The sequence below is a fragment of the Marmota flaviventris genome, chromosome 4 (assembly GCF_047511675.1).
Source record: "Marmota flaviventris isolate mMarFla1 chromosome 4, mMarFla1.hap1, whole genome shotgun sequence".
In the NCBI taxonomy this organism is placed as follows: Eukaryota; Metazoa; Chordata; class Mammalia; order Rodentia; family Sciuridae; genus Marmota; species Marmota flaviventris.
Window position 1 is genome coordinate 55,416,961 of NC_092501.1, and position 19,728 is coordinate 55,436,688.

Here is a 19,728-nt window from a genome sequence, read left to right on the forward strand (position 1 = left end):
TTTCTGAGGTCTTTTTCAGTTCCTTTCTTTAGTTTTCTGTAGTTTTCATTATAGATGTCTTTCACCTCTTTTGTTAGGTTGATTCCCAAATATTTTATTTTTTTGAGGCTTTTGTAAAAGAGATAATTTTCCTATTTCTCTTTTGGCTGATATATCATTGGTGTATAGAAATCCAATTGGTTTATTGAAATTGATTTTGAACCCTGCTACTTGGCTGAATTCATTTATGAGTTCTAAAAGATTTCTATTAGAGTTAATAGGTCTTCTAAATAAAGGATCATGTCTTCACAAATTGGGATAGTTTGAGCTCTTCTTTTCCTATTTGTAACCCTTTAATTTCTTTCTTTTGTCTGATTGCTTTGACTAGGGTTTCAAAATCTATTTTGAATAGGAGTGGTTAAAGAGGGCATCCCTGTCTTTTCCCAGTTTTTAGAGGGAATGCTTGAGTTTTTCTCCATTTAGAATGATATTGGCCCTGGGTTTAACATATATGGCTTTTATAGTGCTGAGGTATGTTCCTAGCATTGCTAGTTTTTGTAGGGTTTGAACATGAATGGATACTGAATTTTGTCAAATGCTTTTTTTTTGCATCTATTGAAATAATCATGTGATTCTTGTCTTTAAGTCTATTGATGTGATAATTACATTTTTTTGATTTTTTGTATGTTAAACCAACCTTGTATCCTTGGGATGAACCCCATTTGATCATGGTGCATTATCTTTTAAATATGTTTTTGTATGTGATTTGCAGTATTTTATAAAGAATTTTTGCATCTATGTTCATCAGGGATATGGGTCTGAAGTTTTCTTTTCTTGATGAGTCTTTGTCTCATTTTGGTATCAGGGTGATAGTAGCTTCATAGAATGAGTTTGGAAGGGTTCCCTCCTTGTCTATTTCATGGAATAATTTGAGGAGGATTGGTGTTAGTTCTTCTTTGAAAGTCTTGTAGAACTTGGCTGAGTATATATAAACTAATTATTTCCAAAATATGGTAAAAATACAGTTAATTAAGAGAAAAGAAAATATGCTAGTAAGTTAGAACAGTTTCAATTTCAAAAAGTGAACAGAGACTGCTGAAGAGATATAGCAGGTGATGGTTATAAGGAAGGAGGAAAAATAGAAACAAGAGAGAGAGAGGAAGAGAGAACAATAGAATTTAGCTGTTAGCACGAGGAGATAAGAGAGAGAAACAAGACAGATAAACAAATGAAAACAATACAAAATGAAACCAAAATATGCAAACCAAAAAATCCTAGCCCTCAACAGACAAGGCAAGGAAAAATAACTACATTAGAAAATGCTAAAAATGAAAAAAAAGAAATATGTATATATTTCAGCCTTGGGTTGGCCTTGGGTTTAACATATATGGCTTTTACATTGTTGAGGTATGTTCCTACTATTCCTAGTTTTTCTAGTGTTTTGAACATGAATGGATGGATCAGCACAGCAAGAACTCATACACATACACACACACACACAAAAAAAAAAAGAAAGATAAAGAAAAAAGTATTCTTAATGAAAAATGAAGGAATTGCTCCACTGGTGTGGTCAAATAGTTAACCAGAATAAATGATCACTGTCTATGCCCAACTATCTTTCTTTCTGCTTCTTCTTGGGCTATGTGCTGATGGAGGGTAGGGGGGAGCTGGAGGTTATTGTGTCGCTCTCTGAACTGCCAGTTGTAGTGGCCTAAGACTGAAATTGGTTGACCTAAGTGTCAGTTTCCCTTGTCACCAATGTGAGGTAAGATGGAATGGAAAGTATTGTCAGTTGGAGTTTTGTCTACACAGACCAGATCAATGCACTTCTAGGGTGGGGCTGCTAAAGAGTTCTATGAGGGGTGTTCTGGCTGGTGGGGCTTAGGTCTAATTGGGCTTCAGGGGTTTTGTTGAGTGTCTGGAGAGAGTAGATCAACACACCCCTAGGACTTGGCAGCTGCTAATTTCTGATGGGTGTCTGGATCTCAGGAGCTCCCCAAGAATTCCACTTGTGGGGCAGGGGAGCCAGTCCTCCACACACTCTGCTCCCCATGAACACGGCCTTACCAGGTTTAGTCCCTGAATGTATTTACACCCACCTGTTCAGTTTTCTGATCCACTTCAGCTGGTTATGTGAGCTGCCAGACTCAAAGGAGAAACAAATTGGGTCTTCCTTTGCTTTTCTGACTTGAAATACCCTGTGTACAATTTTCCCTGTTCTTATTTCACTCATGATCTGCTAGGTATACCCTAGGCCACATAGTAGCTATTTGCTGGGACAGGGTGGCAGTTATTACTATGATCTATCACTCTGCTAGATCATAGTAAAATGGCTCCTGCCTCAGCTCTTCATGTCCAGTTGAGAAACTAAGAACATTTTTCAAGCACCAATGCACAGTACAGGCTCTGGATCAGCTAAGTTCAGAATGCTTTTCTGATTTCATGTTTTTCTGTACCAAATCTGTTTTTTTCTCTGTGTTCTCCATCCCTCTATGGTAAACCAGTGCCACTACCACCACTGATGCTGCAACTGGGTTGGGTCCAATGTACTCTTTTTTTTTTTGGAGAGAGAGAGAGAGAGAGAGAGAGAGAGAGAGAGAGAGAGAGAGATTGATTTAGTTTTTAGTTTTTGGTGGACACAACATCTTTGTTTGTATGTGGTGCTGAGGATCGAACCCGGCAGCACGCATGCCAGGCGAGCGCGCTACCGCTTGAGCCACATTCCCAGCCCCCAATGTACTCTTTCGTCATTGCTTAATGTGCCCATATTTCTGAGTCTCTAAGACTATCCAATATTAAATTTTATTGAAATCCTTCTTTCACTCATCTCACTAAGAAGCAGTACCTTCACTGCTTGAATCCCGAGCCATGGAAAAACTAGAAAAGCAGTCTTCCTTTACTCTACCATCTTGAATTTCACATTAGTAAGTTTTTAAAATTGGGAGTTATAATTACAATTCACAAGAGAGGTTGCAGAATAAACTAATAAACTTTTGATTAACCTCCATTAGTGGATATTCCTTTGGTATTAAGAGGAAGGAAGGATCATTGTTTATTGCTGAAAGGGAATAAAAAGAGTATTAATCTAGAGAAGTGGTAAAGAAGTCATCTCTTTAGATAGCTTCTACAATATTGCAATTGTGATATTAGGGGATGTTTCTACTACTTTTAAAGAAAATGGTTTAATCAAACTTTGTTTTATAAAAAATTTTATATTTTTAAGTTTTATATAATTAGTCCCGTGAATTTGAGAGTTCCCAATGATTCAGTGCTTAATGGTTGGCTGGTCTTGACCTTCCACTTTAGTTAAGTCATTATGATGGCCTCCTTTTGCCTTTATCTGGCCATAGCTACTCCCCAATGCATGTCTGCTGCTGGTCTTGAAGGTTGGAATTTGCCTTCTCTGAATTGCTTTGTTAGGAGGGGCTGGGACAATGCTCAGTTTAAGGCTGAGTATTCCCCATTATTAAAAACTATATTTTATATATTTATATGTGTATATTTAAAAATATATTCTACCTAATATACAAGTCATGGAGTTTTCCATTGTGGTGGGGGGTCAAATGCTATTCTCAATTCTCTGTGAATGCCATATTACCTATTACCTCAAATCTTCTTAGATGGTTCTTGCTCCAGATTTGGTTAGTTTCTTCCCAAGTATGGGATGCTTATTCTTCAACAGAATACTCAAGTGGCAGCCTCTTTAGATCTTCTGAGTTCTCCCCTTTCCTATTCGATATCTACAGTGTGTACTTTAGCTGCCTTGATCCCCCAGTATTCTTAACTTTGCCTCTCAGTTCAGAAAGTTTGTCAGGCTCTTCTGTGGTTTCCCTTCTTGTATTGTGGCCTGAAAATTCTCTCCTGGCAGTAAGCTGAAGCTAGCAAAAGGCTTATTCTGTTTGTTTTTCAATTCTCAGGGATTATTGTCCTCCACTGCCTGACATTCAGCGATTTAATAACCATTTTTTCACATTTTTGTCTTTTTTTTGATTTTGGAAAAGAAATCTGGTTTTTGTTAATCTGCCTTGGCTGAAAGAAAATTATAACTTTTATTGAGAGTTCACTGAGAGTTTGAATAAAGCAAACAAAACATAGCATCTTTTAATGGCAACCATATGTACTTTGACTCTGTGTAAACCTCCTGATGTTCTTGTAGCACCCAAACCTGAGTCTGCATAGCAGCAGTTTCCATCTTTCCTGTGCCATAATAAGGTTTTCTTCCTTTGACCACACTGTCTCAGACTTTTTAAAGCAGGATATTTAAAAAAAATATCTGTATAAGGTTAGGATCTAATTGAAGTTGTCTTTTTTCTTCCCTGCCAAATAAAAGAATAGTCTGCTCCAAAGTTATATTCAAGCTTCTACCTCTTAGGAGCTTTCAAATTCAAATTGGCAGTTTCCCAATTAAAAACAAATAAAACCAAACCCTTAGTGCCCAATTTCAAATCTGTGAACCCCATTATACCAGAGTATGTTATTATATATTGAATCAATTAGTAGTCACTAGTGCTTGTTATATGTGTATATTAAAACACACACACACACTCAGAAGGATGACCAGAGGCATATTCTAGAAATCTTAATTTAATCATAAACACAATCTTAATTACAAAAGTTGGAGGATATTGGACGTTAGTACCTGCTCCTCTTCAATATGGTTTTTCTTCTTTCTCCTCTGGATGTTTTACTTATTCCATATTTTGTTTGATTTTTCAAGTTCACAATCAACATAATCTCTTTGAGAAGTAGGATCATTTTTAAATGCAGTAAAGGAACTTGTAAAATACTATGTAGGAATCATTGTAAAGTGAAGAATATTTTGTAATGTGTATATTTGGTCAAAACTTTCTTTTTGTACTTGTGAGGTTTACTTATTATCACATAATAATTTCATATATCAGCTTTTTATATTCAGAAATTTTTATATATTACACTTATATTGCTTGAGACATAACTCTGTAACTACTCATATGCTTATAATTTTGTACCTTATTTAAACAGGGATTTCATAATTGATTTTTGTTTTAAGATTTAAAAGAGCAGATTTTATAGGAATGAGCCAAATGAGTCCAGTAGAAAAAAGCTTTCTGTGCCTAACTTTTGTGGTATTTTTAAAGACCTTTAGTTAATTGTTTTTATGAATGGGGTGGTATTTATGAAGGAAAAATGTAGTAATTTGTATGTATTTTAAAAAATTAATTCTCCTGATTGTTTTAGTCAATTTTTTTCCCTGTGGTTACCAAAAGACCTGACAAGAACAATGTAGAGAAGGAAAAGTTCATTTTGGGGCTCATGGTTTTGGAAGTCTCAGTCCATAGTTGGCCAACTCCATTACTTGGGGCTGAGGTGAGGTGGAACATTATGGTGGAAACATTGTGCAGAGGAAAGCAGCTGGGAACAGGACACCAGGAAGGAGTGGGGTGGAGAGAAGGGAGGGAGAGGAAGCAGAAGAGGGAGAGTTCTGCTCAACAAGGGCAAAATATCCCAAAGGCATGACCCAGGGATCTGAGTCCTTCAGCCACACCCTACCTGTCTATAATTACCACCCAGTTAATCCCTATCAGGGGATTAATGCACTGACTAGGTTATTAAATCTAAACTTTCTTGAATTATCTCACCCATGATCTTTTGGGGGCACCTAATATCTAAACCATAACACTAACCATTAAACTTCAAAGTTAAAGCATGATAAGCAAGATTGGGAACACTATTTAAAAACTGTAGATCCTCCACATGTAATTAAGAAAAATTTTTTTTCTATTTAATTAGGAAAATAGCATTTTCTTCTGACAGAAAATTTGACAATGAACTGGCTATAGTCAATAAACTAGCTCTTTGTCAGCAATTGAAACATTTTGCTCTTAGAATATTCCTCTGACCTCTAACATTCAGGCAGAGGTAGGTCCTTCTCTGTGTCTTGTAATCTATACAGGCCTCTCCAGCACCCTCCTTAGATTGTATCTATCCGAGTTTGTTGACTCTCATTTGATTATGAACTTTTTGGGTTGCAAAATTGGTTCGTACCAATCTCCATATCCTGGGTGCCTAGGGTGTTGTCATGTGTCATATAGGAATAATACATTTTGTCAAAAAGTTGAATAATGCTGATTCACATATTCATTCAACAATCTAGTATATTGAATACAGAAGATAAAGCAGGCACTATTCTAGATCCTGGGAATATTGCATTGATGACAGGACCAATGCAACTCTTGCTTTTACTAGTCTTATGATACAGAAGATAGACTTTAACACTAATTGTTCATTACATGGATATGAGGTGTTATGATCAGAAGCATAGAATCCTGCTGTATCACATGCCTTAATAATGGGGGTCTAAGGCTTTGCAGACAAAGTGATTTTTAAGTTGGGCCCAGAAGTATGAGCTAAAACCAACTGAAAAGGCTTAGGAGTACTTAGATGGGAGCAGGGGGTGGTAAGTGGGGACAAATCCAATAATAGGAAGTTAACTCACAGCCTCTATGTTAATGACTTCAGGGAGTGACTTTTCTCCTTCCAGCTGTATTACCTGACTGGCTTTACCTTAACAAAGACTAAAATAGTTGTTCAAATGATCTTTTTCTGAGTATGGTTCTTCAGCCCAGTTGTTCAATATCCTAACATTTGTTTGAGTCAAAAATACATAATTCTTTTTTGATATATATTTAGTTTTGGTATATGAAATCAAAAACAGTATTCTACAAAAAGCCATTATAACTCTCCATTCAGAGTCACAGTAGGAACAGATAATCTTTTTATTTTTTATTTTTTTTGTGTGTGTGTGGAAATACATCTGCTCTCTAAATTTTGGAGGTCAGTTTAATTTTTCAGTCTCCTAGTAGCAGTTATGACTTGCAGAGAAGCACAAAAAATCATCCATTTATTGTTCTTAAAAATTTACCATCTTTACTAGAAATTTCCTGAGAAATAATGGTTACTCTTTGTTGAGTGCATTCTCTGCTTCAGATATAGTGCTAAATATAAAATATGAATTATCTAAATATCCCAGAAACACTGTGAGACCAGTAATATTTTATATCTTTTCCATGTAGATAAGGACACTGAAAATATTTAAGTGTCCAAGTTCCTAGAACAAGAAGTGATGGATAAGAATGTGATTTCAGAAGAATGTGATTTCAGAATCTGAGTTCCTAACATGGAGTTGCTTAAGAGAGCGAAATGAAAGACTGTAACATGTTGAGGCAGTACCAGTCTTTCTTCACAGGTTTTGTCTGTGATAAGAAACAATATTTTTTTTCTTAACAATAATTTATTCCATTTGTTATGTTGAAGTTCACAAGTGAAAACTAAAATATTCATATTTTAGTATGTCAATAAATCATTTAAAATAATTATGACACTAATCAAGTGTTTGTTAAGTGCCAAGTGCTCTTATTTATTCCTCATAAAATCGTAGATATTTGTTGTTATTATTACTCCATTTACAAAAAAGGAAAATGAGTCATAAAAAAGTTAAGTGACTTGTCCAAGGACAGAGGCATTGAAACAGTCTGACTTGAATCCACACTGTTCATTGATGGATTATATTACTGCCCGATCACCTATATTCCAGTGTGAAAAGAAAATAAACTAGTAAGTAAAAATAAAATGTTGTAGAAAATTTCTACAGTATGCAACCACTTGTGCAAATGTTTTATATCTCTATTATATTTTCCATTTATAATATGTAAAATAAATGTTTTCTTATGATATCAAATCTCTTTATGGAAAACAAATCAATATAAATTTTCATAAAACATACATAAATAAAATATTCACACATTTATGTATAAAGCATATACATATATGCTTATATATACACATACATGTAAGCTATATCTTCATGGAAATATTTCTAGATAAAGGGATGAATGAATAGTTGATGTTTTTAGGAATTAGCATGGAGAATTTTAGAATTTTACTTTATACTCTTTATATGGTATATTATGTAAAAGAAATGGGCACATATTACTTTTATAATAAAAATAAGTTTAAAAAATTAAAAAAATAGACATGGAAATTCTCTATGAATTATATTTCTTGATTAGGGAAAAGGAAACTTTTTCTTTTTCATCTTAGACCCTTCTGAACTGGGAACTCTTAAAAACAAATGAATACACATTATATTTATAATAAAAAAATTAATCTAAAAGACCTTAAAAGTAGTAGACATGGCATTTCTCTGACAATTATGTTCTGTGAAGTATTACTTCTGTGACTAAATTTAGAATACAATTGACTATATTGGTATAGAATAAATCAGCCTATGTTAAACTTTTATCAGAGAGCGGCTTTCATTTTAAAGGCTAATTCTTTTCTAATATCCATTGAGTTAAAAAGTAACTTGATGAAGATTTAAGTTATTTTTGTAGACAGAAGTGTTTATGATTGAAGTCTTGTAATGAAATCTTTCACAGCAATTAAGATTCAGCAAATGCAGAAGTTGATAGCAACTTTTACTGGATGTTATCTACTCAACTGAGCATAATTTTCTTGCAGTAAGATGGGATCATGCTTCTTAAATTTCAGAGCATTTATCAAAAACAAATGTCAGTTTGAACCTTAGTTTGTTTATTAAGAGAAAATGTCCTAGCATCAACTGATAGTATTTTAATATTATGCTTAGTCACGGAATGTACTTGCAATTAGTTTGGCTGATAAATGCTGAAACAGATATAAAACTTAAGTGTAACTTATTTTGGACTATGTTTTTCAGGTGAAGCTCTGAAGGTATCAGCTGAGAGATTTACAGATGACCCCTGTTATCTCCCAAAAAGGGAGGCTGTGGTTCAAGCTGCTCGTGCCTTGTTGGCTGCAGTTACCAGACTCCTTATCCTTGCGGACATGATTGATGTCATGTGTCTCTTGCAGCATGTGTCATCTGTAAGTAAAAGATGGCTTAGTTTGCTTTGGCATTGTTCTCACTTCTAATTCCATTCCCTGAAGCTGGCATTAATCCAGGTGCATCGTTTCCTCACCTTCATTCTTAATTTCACTCATCAGAAACTGACTGACTTGGGCTGTGAAGGCTAATGTATACCTCAAAAGAATAAAGCCAGAAGCTAGTACTAAAGACAGTGGGAAATTGAAGAATAGAGCATGACTTGCTGATAAGGAAATGGTTAAGAGCAAGTTCTAGACTTTTGGCCACTTATATTATCATGCCCCATATAAATATGAATAAATGATAACAAAAGAAATAATAATAAATGGAGAAGTATAAATAATTTGAGTGAGAGAAATTTTTATTCTTAAGATGTTTGAAAGTTTATTTTAGTTTGTAATTGAATTCTACTTTGGAAGCTCCTCTTGATCAAGGATAATTAGTGCTTATTTACAGTAGTTTGTGGTGTCTGAAGTAATCCATATGAAAATGTATAAATGAAGATGAGTAAAAATACATTTTAACTAGGAGAAAAGCAAGATATTCTGCTTGTTTTATCTTGTCAGATAATTTCAACAGCATGGTTTCAGTAGGAAAAAAACTTTTAGTTTCTTAATTTATTTATTTTATGATACTGTCCAGAAGAAAAGTTTGCAAAGAATTTTCTCCCACACTTGCTGGTGCCTTGTCAGAACCTGTATTTGGTATAGATCATTTAAGGAACTTATAAGTATGTATAGCACAAAATGATACCTCTTCTGTGAAAAGTGAAGTGGCATCTTCAAAGAGAAAGGGAGACAATTTGTGTTAAATTGTAAGTCACTCACATAATTATTGCATCCCTGTGGAACATTGATACATGAATTGCTATCAACTCACTTCTTTTAAGGTGTTGTGTAGAATTAAGATGCTATTTTTTTGGGGGTGGGGTACTGGGGATTGAACCTAGAGGCACTTTATCACTAAGCCACATCCCAAACTCATTTTATTTTTTTAAAATTTTGAGACGGGTTCTCACCATATATATTATGTGCTGAGGCTGTCCTCCAACTTGTGATCCTCCTGCCTCAGCCTCCCTAGTCACTGTATTATAGGCATGCACCACCATGTTTGGCTAAAATACCTATTTTTGTTTTTTGAGATGATCAAGATTAGATTATTTAGCCTAACGTTTCCTAAAAAGTATTCTTTAGCACCGATCTTGTAAATATGGAACATGAATAAGAGTTTTGTTTTTTATGGTCAGAATCACACGCAGAAATTTGCTCTGAAAGTTTTCAATGCACATAAGCATATTAAAGTTGCTGAGAAATACTGCCAGAGCAAATAAAGTTGTTTGTCTTTGCTTAAACCAGAGTTTATTCATTTTTCTCAGCGGCAGAATTGGACTGAATTACTAATTCAACATTACAAGAAACAGAAAAGGTATTTTTCAAATAATTTTCACTCTTAGGGTTTGTCTATGTCTTCCTTATCTAAGTTAAAAATTTATTGATCCTTGAATGTGCCTTGTATGACAGTTTTAGATGACTCTGAACACTCTAGAAATTTTATATATTTTTAAAAATTGGCTATGTCACAGGTATAATTTTTAGTTTCCTTTCAAAAATTTGAATCTTTATTTTGATCTATTTTTGAACATGATAAACAGGTTGTCTTATACTTAAGGTATGAAAGACCCAGTGTCCAGACTTTCTGGGTTTCTGTTTCTGCTATGGTCTTCTTGATGTTTGCTCATGGGTTTGGCTCATGTTGTCTTATCTTTTCATGTGAATTGCTATATTTGATTGTGTGCTGAGCATTTCATTTTTTGCACTCACGATATTTCTATCTTATTAACTCTGATGTTGTTAAGATGAAGTATTTTATTTTTCATCAAACCTTATTCATTTTCCTCAGCATTAGAATTGGACTGAATTACTACTTTGCCATTATAAGAATAGAAATTCTCCAAATCACTTCTGGAAATGTTTTTCTATGCATGTTCTAGATTGTAAGTAACTCACATAAAATGTAGAAATCAAAACAGTTTGAAATCTAAACAAACTGTTTGATGTGAATATTCCAAAATATACTCAGATAATTTCCTCCATGTTTAATGTCTAACATTGTCTTAAGTATTACAGTAGCCTTGTCATGCTGTTGGTTCATGTTGATTTTGAGAGTTATAATACTGCCAAGTCTGAACTTAAACTACCCTTAATTCAGGTCTTTCTCATATTATACTAGTTTATCTTTTTTTAATATGAAAAGGTAGATGTCACAGTTACATTTATTGAATTTGAGCCTTTTTTTTGGTGTGGTGGTGGTGGGGATTGAACCCAGGGCCTTATGCATGCAATGCAAGCATTCTGCCAACTGATTTTGTCCATTTTGAATTTTTGTTACAGTTCCTCAGGATCTTTTTAGCTCTTGATTTTGTCATCTCCTCTTAGCCTGGTGTCAATATCAAATTTCTTTAACCAAGTTATTCATAAAAAATACTTAATGACATGGACAACAGTGCCATATCTATCTTTGTGTTAATACCAATCAAATATTAATATACTTTGAGTAAAGTTATTGAAATGAGCTTTTTGCTCCCTTTATTGGGTTACTGTATAAACTATGTTTCTTTATTTTAGCTTCAAGCTCTTTCCCAAAAGCCTTTTTGAAATCAAGATATATTGTCTGTGGCATCATGGATTTATCAGTTTAGTAATCCTAGTTATAAAGGAAATGAAGTTAGTTTGGCATGACTTTCTCTTAATAACCCAATAAGAGCTTTAAGTGACCATTGCCAGCTTGCTTGTATTCCCCCAACCCCGCCAAAAAAAAACCCTTCATGTTTCATTTACTTACAATCTACTTACTTATGGTCAAAAAAACCACTTGTCTGCTGGGATCTTTTTGCCTTTAAGATCTAGATATAATTGGTGTGTACCCTCATTCCATATCCTGTCAAATATAATGTCTTCTTCAAGATTTCTGTGAATTCTCTGGGAACTCACATATCCAGGGTCACCTCTGGCTCTAAGCTTTTTAAAAAAATATTTATTTTTTGGTTGTAGTTGGACACAATACCTTTATTTCACTTATTTATTTTTATGTGGTGCTGAGGGTTGAACTCAGGGTCTCAAATGTGTGAGTCTACCACTGAGCCACAACCCCACCCCTGGCTCTAAGCTTTTGCTTCCACTGAAGTCATGCTTTCATTTATGGGTTGACTTTCTATTCCTATTCTGCATTATATTCACCCAGAATTGGAAGTTGACTTTTTCTCCCTTGATATCTCTCTCTCTGTGAATAATGATTGCCTATGAATACAGCAAACCATATAGGAACTTGGGAAGATGGAAGTGAGGTGTTTCTGTGTTGTAACAATATATCATAAGTTCCATGTATGTTAAAATACACTCTACTTTCATATATAAAGAGAACAATCCCCCCTAAAATATCCCAAATGGCTTCAATTTGGATGTTAGAAATTTTAGAAGTACTTTAGCAACTTTATCTCTTTGCTCTTCTGCCTTTTTTCTCCCCACCCACCTTTTGCTCTTCCACATCCCTAAAAACTCCTGTACATTTGAATGTGGTAAAGAGTTGCTATTTCTCTACCACCAAACTTGGCTTCTGCTAATTTGTGCATCTGAATAGTAGGGTATCATAAGACAGTGGGATATCTGTGTCCACTTCAGATTATGCCTTATGGCATTTTCCTCAGTATAGACAGTACCCTACTTAAGAAACATTTTGTAGTTACCTATAAAACACACATGCACACAAATACATGCTTGTGCATGCACATGCACACATGCACACACACACACACACACACACAACCCTACCATATAATGATCTATTTTGGTGTGTTTGTGTGTTCATGCGTGTGTGCGTACAGCACAATTCACAATAGCCAAGTAGTAGAAATAGCCTAAATGAATGAACAGGTAAAGAAAATGTGATATGTGTACACAATGGAATTTTACTCTGCCATAAAGAAGAGTGAAATCATGTAACTTGCAGGAAAATGGATGGAACTTGAGACCAAATATTATTGAGATAAGCCAAACTTGGAAAGGCAAAGGTGGTAGAATTTCTCTCATATGTGGAAGCTAATGAGGAAAAGGGAAAACAACAAAAACAATAACAGGGACTTCACAAGGTAGAAAGGAGACTAGTAGAGTAGAGGATGGGAATTTGGGGAGGGAGGGGAGAAGTGAAAGAGAAGGTACTGGGGATTGAAATTGACCATATTATGTTATGTGCATGTATGAATATATCACAATGAAATCCACTGTTTTGCATAATTATAATGTACCAAGTAAAAAATAAAAAGAAAGGCCAATGTGCTAAACTAAAATATTTGAGCTACAGTCTTAAAGCTAAGGGGGAATCATTAAAGAATTTTTTTCCAGTACTGGGGATTGAAACCAGGTACATTCTATCACTGAGCCACATCTTTAGCACTTCTTATTTTTGAGACAGGGTCTTGCTAAGTTACCGAGGCTGACCTTGAACTTGTGATCCTCCTGTTTCAATCTCCCAAATTGCTAGGATTTCAGGTGTGTACCACTACATCCAGCTGTTAAAGAATTTTAAATGGGAAAATGATATGAACAGATTTCCATTTTAGGACTGTTACTGAGGCAGAGGCCAGTGATGTGGCTGATGCAGTCATCTGGCTATGAAATGATGGAGTGAAGTAGAGAATGAATTAGAGAAAGAAAGTATAAAGAAAGAAGTATAGTCTGCAAATTGGAAAGTGAATGGAATCCTTTCAGAGGGAGGGAAGAAGCATCCCAAGAAGACTTCTAGGATTCTGATTGGTCATTGAGATGTCAATTTTCTGTTTATGTAGAAGAGAAAAAATTTATGGGTTTTAGACATACTGGATTTGAGGCTTATATGAGAGATAGTAGATCCTGAATGATAAGCTTGGAGCTCAGGAGAGCAATTAAGATAAGCCTTTCTCAAGAAATATGCATTAGGAGAAGCACCAAATTTGTGTGATGTTACCTGGGAAGGTTTATATATAAGATACAAACTTAAATCTTTGAGGGCTTCTGGTTTGGTGAAAAGCTCACTGAATGAAGACTCAAGAATTTGTTCCAGTTTGCCTCAAAAGAAATGAATTGTCTAATGTCTATTCACTCTATCTTATGTACCTATACTTTCTCATTAATAAAGTGCTATGAGAAGATCTTCTTTAAAACAGCTTTATTAAAGTATGATTTACATATCACAAAATTAACTAATTTTAAATGTACCATTCACTGATTTTGAGTGTATTTACAGAGTTGTATATCATAACCATAATCTAATTTCTATCATTTTCTCCTAATGGACCTTGTTCCAATTTGTTGTCACTTCCAGTTTCCATACTTTATAGATTTGATATTAGGAAAAATATTGATAAATCATTTTTTACAGTTTAACTCTAAATGAAGGTATCTATTTCTCACAAGTGTCTAGCTTAGTACCCTTCATTGAGATGATGCTCAATAAACAATTATTGAGTGAATATTTTTTTCAGTTCTTATTCACTACTGAAAGATCTCATGAACTTAATGACAGTGGCCTCTTTTAAACTTTTAAATTGGAACTTTTAAATTGATAAAATAGCCATAAAACTAGATTGTAAATTCTAAATCTTTTGTTTTCCTGTTTCACACATGTCTAGTATGTTGTCCATTGGTAAATATTCTTCAACTGATTTCACAACCTTGTAAGTAGATAGGTGAAGACAAATTGTTCTATGTTATGGCTAACATAATCAAGTAGTGGAGTGGTAGTGGCTTATTCAATTATGCAGTTATTTAATGGCATAGTAAGGATGCGTACTTCAAACTTTAGGACCAATGTTTCTTCAACTATGTAGAACTATTTCTTTAAAAAAATTTGTTCTACTTAGTTGTACATGACAGTAGAATGCATTTTGACACATTGTACACAAATGGAGCACAACTTCTCATTCTTCTGGCTGTACATGGTGCAGAGTCACACCAGTAGTATAATCATACATGTATATAGGGTAATAATGTCTGATAATGTCTATCTCCTTCTGTTGTCCTTCCAATCCCCACAGCCCCACCCCTCCCTTCACTCCTCTCTGCACAATCCAAAATTCCTTCATCCCCCTCCTCCCCCACTGTGGAACAGCATCCACTTATCAGAGAAAACATTAAGCCTTTGGTTTTTTGGAATTGGCTTATTTCACTTAGCATGATATTCTCTAGTTCCATCCATTTACCTGCAAATGCCATAATTTCATTCTTCTTTAAGGCTGATATGTACCACATTTTCTTTCATCTGTTGAAGGACATCTAGGTTGGTTCCATAGTTTAGCTATTGTGAATTGAGGTGCTATAAATATTGATGTGGCTGTATCACTGTATATGAAAATTTTAAGTCCTTTTAGGGAAAGGGCTTTCTTTCAAATGGTAGTTCCATTCCAAGTTTTCTGAGGAATCTCCATTCTGCTTTCCAGAGTGGTTGCACCAATTTGCAGCCCCACCAAGAAAGTATGAGTGTATCTTTTCCCCCACATCCTCCCCACACTTATTATTGCTTGTATTCTTGATAATTGCCATTCTGACTGGAGCAAGATGAAATCTAAGAGCAGTTTTGATTTGCATTTGTCTAATTGCTAGAGATGATGAACATTTTTCCATATGTTTGTTGATTGATTGTATTTCTTCTTCTGGGAAGTGTCTGTTTAGTTCCTTAGCCCATTTATTGATTGATTTTTTTTTGGTTTTTAGTGTTAAGTTTTTTGATTTGTTTATATATCCTGGAGATTAGTGCTCTATATGGAACTATTTCTGATTTCATTGTTTTTAACATTTGTAATCATTCCTTCCAGCAAAAACCCATTTAAGATATGAATGTGTTTTAATTTTCTGAGTCAAATGTAAACTTAATCAGTGGCATAATCATCTTATAAGTTTATTTGGAAAATATTGGGAAAGTCAATGGATTAAGTTCCGAAAAATTAAATATTATTTCCTGTAATACTTTATGTTTGATTGCTCTGTGGTTACCATATTTAAATAAGTAAGTCAGATTATTTGTTTCTTATGCTAAAACATTTTCTTTTTACTTTAAACATTAATATTTATAGAGCATTAATACAGTATCATTTTGACTATTTCCTCAATGCTTTAATCTCTAGAATCTTTTGGTATTGTTTCGAACTGGCATTTTAGGGACACTGAGATCACATGTGGTGATCTAGTATTTTTAATCAAGCACTTGCTGAATACTCATTTAAAACCACAACATAGAGTCTAGGATTTCTTTTCATGCTACAGGTAGCATGTGGCACCTTGTATAAATGTATAAAATATTAAAAATGAAAAAATGACAACTACTGAGCTGGCTCTTGTTTCGGAGAAATGCTTGATATTTTTTCATTAGGGGAATTAGTAGGCTGCTGGAGCTGTGGAGTTGTTTGAATCAATTGATCTGACTACAGAAAGAAGTCAGGACATTGGCAGTGAGGGCTTGGGATACTTTCTTGCAGAGCCCTGACTGCAGTTTTCCTGCTGTTTCAGCTGATTTCTTCTTTACTTCCTTCTCAAATTACTCCATTAATCTATATAATTTTCATGAATTGATTGAATGTATAGTTTTTAGAGATCATTGGCTTAGATTTAGTTAAATATGTATTATCAGGAAAAATTTTAAAAAAAGTATTTGAGAAGAGGGAATTCTGAGTCCTAGTACACATTGCCCTGTTAACCTTTTTTATTTTTATTTTTAAAAATCTTTCTTATACATCAGATTTTCAGTTATTTTAATGGGACGTAAGCAATCACTGCCTCCATTGTTTTTATTTGGTGGGTACATATTGTTTCTGAACGGGAAGAACTTGATGAGAAAACACTTTGGAAGTGTTTACAATGCTTAATTTTACTGTGGGTGTTGGGCTTAGGGATATTGTTAATGTCTTTTCATTCTCGTCTGCCCTGTGAAATATAATAAGATAGTCAAATAGGACAGAAACGGGTTTGTTTCTCCATTCAGATACCTTTTTAATAGTCAGTTTAAACAATTTTGGAATATACCTACTTTCATTTTTGATTTAGATTGATTTACTGGGCTTTTTAAAAAAGTTCGAATTTGGTTTACAATAAATTTAAAAAATTAACACAGGATAAATTCAAAGCTAAACAAATTATTATTATTTTTTTGGCTCTTGGCTCATTTTTAAATTCCCCATTCAAAACTGAACAGTTTAAGTTCCAGGAATATTAAAATCTCTTCAATTAATTGTGCTTCCTTTCCCAACTTATCTCCAACTAGGAGAGCATTTATTTTGAGAAATAATCAATATAATGAAATTGCAAAGCACTGAACTAATGTAGAAAATCTGAGGGATCTGTTTCAATGAGTAAGCACAGTGTCCTATTGGAAAGAAAAATCCTCAAACCAAGTCAATATCAAATTTCTGTAAAGTCTAGGGCTCAGCTTAACTAGTTTATTTTTTTCTCCACATTTTTAAAATTGATGCATTATAGTCATACATAATAGTGGGCTTTGTTGTTACATATTAATATATGCACACAATATAACAATGTAATTTGGTCAATATCAGTCCCCAGCACTCCCCTTCTTTCCCCATTTGCCATCGCCCCAGTTCCCTCACCCATCCCTTGTCTCTACTGATCTCCCTTTGCTTTTTTATGTGACCACCTCCACTTTACTTTTCGTTCTTCTTCTCCAGCTTCCACATATGAGAGAAAACATACATGAGTTTGGTTTATTTTGCTTAACATAATGATCTCAGGTTATATCCATTTTCCTCCAATTTAATTTTTCTTTATGGCCGAATACAACTCCATTGTGTACATTTATCACACTTTATTTATCCATTCGTCTATTGATGGATACCTAGGCTGGTTCCATAGTTTGGCTATTATGAATTGTGCTGCTATAAACATGGGTATCCATGTACTACTATAGTATGATTTTTTGCTATAGTAGGATAACTATGAAGGAGTGGTATAGCCGGGTCATATGGTCTTTTGAGGAATTTCTGTACTGATTTTTAAAGTGGTTGTACTGATTTATAGTCTCACCAAAAGTGTAAAAGTCTTCCTTTTTCTCCACATTCTCTCTAGCATTTCTTATTTATTTTTGTATTTTTTTGTTGTGTGAATTTGATTAAGTTTCTTTTTTATTGATTCTTTTTGGTTACATATACTATTAGGATTCATTTTGACATAATTAGAAAAGCACAGAATATACTTTGCTATAATTTAGTCCCCAGTAATTCCCCTTTCCCTTTCCTCCTCCTTCCCCCGTTCCCTTCCCTCTCCTCTACTGATATTTCTGTAATTTATTTATAGTTTTTCTTAAATTGGTATATTATTTGTATTGTTTTAGTTTTTTTTAAAATTAGAGCACTATAATTATGTAGAGTATTTGGATTTATTTTACAAAACAATACATTCAAGGAAATTGATTTCAATTTTCCTTTTCTCCTCCCTTTTCCCTCTCCTCTATTGATTTTCCTTTCACCTCTTTATTTATTTAATTTTGATTGGCATTTCTACATATAAATGTATATATGGGTAAAATTATTCTTGGTACATTTATATATATGTGTATAACGTGCTATTGTTTAATTCATTACATATTTCTACCCCTTTTCCTTCTTTCCTCTGTCCCTGTCATTCTCCTTCTTCTTATCTACAGATCTACCATATATCTATATAATAGACAATCTCCTGCCCCGTCATTTACTTTTCCTTATTTTGCTGTAGCTTCCACGTATGAGAGAAACATTCAGCTCTTGGTTTTCTGAGTCTGGCTTATTTCACTTAGCATGATTTTCTTCATTTCCATCCATTTGCTAGTAAATGCCATTATTCCATTCTTCTTTACTCAAGTACAACTCCATGTATATATCTGCTACATTGTCTTAATCCATTCATCTGTTGATGGACATCTGGGTTGATTCCATAATTTGGCTATTATGAATTGTGCTGCTATAAACACTGAAGTGGCTGTATTACTATAGTATGCTGATGTTAGTTCTTTTGGATAAATACTGAGGAGTGGGACAGGTGAATCATATGGTAGTTTTATTCTATTTTTTGTTTTTTTTTTTGAGGAGTCTACATACTGTTTTCCATAGTGGTTGTATAATTTGCAGTCCCATTAGCAATGTATAAGTATACCATTTCCTGTACCTCCACACTAGTATTTATTCTTATTTGTATTCTTGATAATTGCCATTCTAACTGGGGTGAGATGCAATCTTAGTGTAGTTTTGATTTGGATTTCCCTGATTGCTAGAGATGGTGAACATTTTTTAAAATATTTGTTGGCCATTTGTATTTCCTTTTTAAAAAAATTCCACTTAGGTCTTTGGCCCATTTATTAATTGTTTTTTTTAGGCATTAAGTTTTTTGAGTTCTTTGTATATTCTGGATATTAATCCTTGACAGAGGAGTGGCTGGCAAAGATTTTTTCCCATTCTATATGCTCTCTCTTCACTATCTTAATCAATTCTTTTGCTGTGCAGAAGATAGCATCCCACTTATTGATTCTTAGTTTTATTTCTTGAGCTTTAGGGGGTCTTGTTAAAGAAGTCAGTGCCGGTACCTATATGATGGAGTGTTGACTTCTAACAGTTGCATAATTTTGGTCTAATTCCTGGTCTTTGATTCATTTAAATTGACTTTTGTACAAGATAAAACACAGGAATCTAATTTAATTCTTCTGCATATGAAAATCCAGCTTTCCTAGCACCAATTGTTGAAAATGTTGTCTTTTCTCCAACATATATATTTTTGGCACTTTTATCAAGAATGAGATAGCTGTAATTATCTGAGTTTATCTCAGTGTTTTCTATTCTATTCTATTGGTCTTCATGT

General features: G+C 34.0%; 1 protein-coding gene across 2 annotated transcripts in view; it reads left to right on the top strand.

Moving 5' to 3' along the window:
• Ctnna3 (catenin alpha 3) overlaps positions 1-19,728 on the top strand; it is a 1,728,170-nt gene that overhangs the window by 119,849 nt on the left and 1,588,593 nt on the right. For both annotated transcript variants that reach the window (XM_027931212.2, XM_027931213.2), the window contains exon 4: positions 8,696-8,862. In XM_027931212.2, coding sequence (XP_027787013.2) covers positions 8,696-8,862 — 167 coding nt within the window. The remainder of the gene's footprint in view (positions 1-8,695; positions 8,863-19,728) is intronic.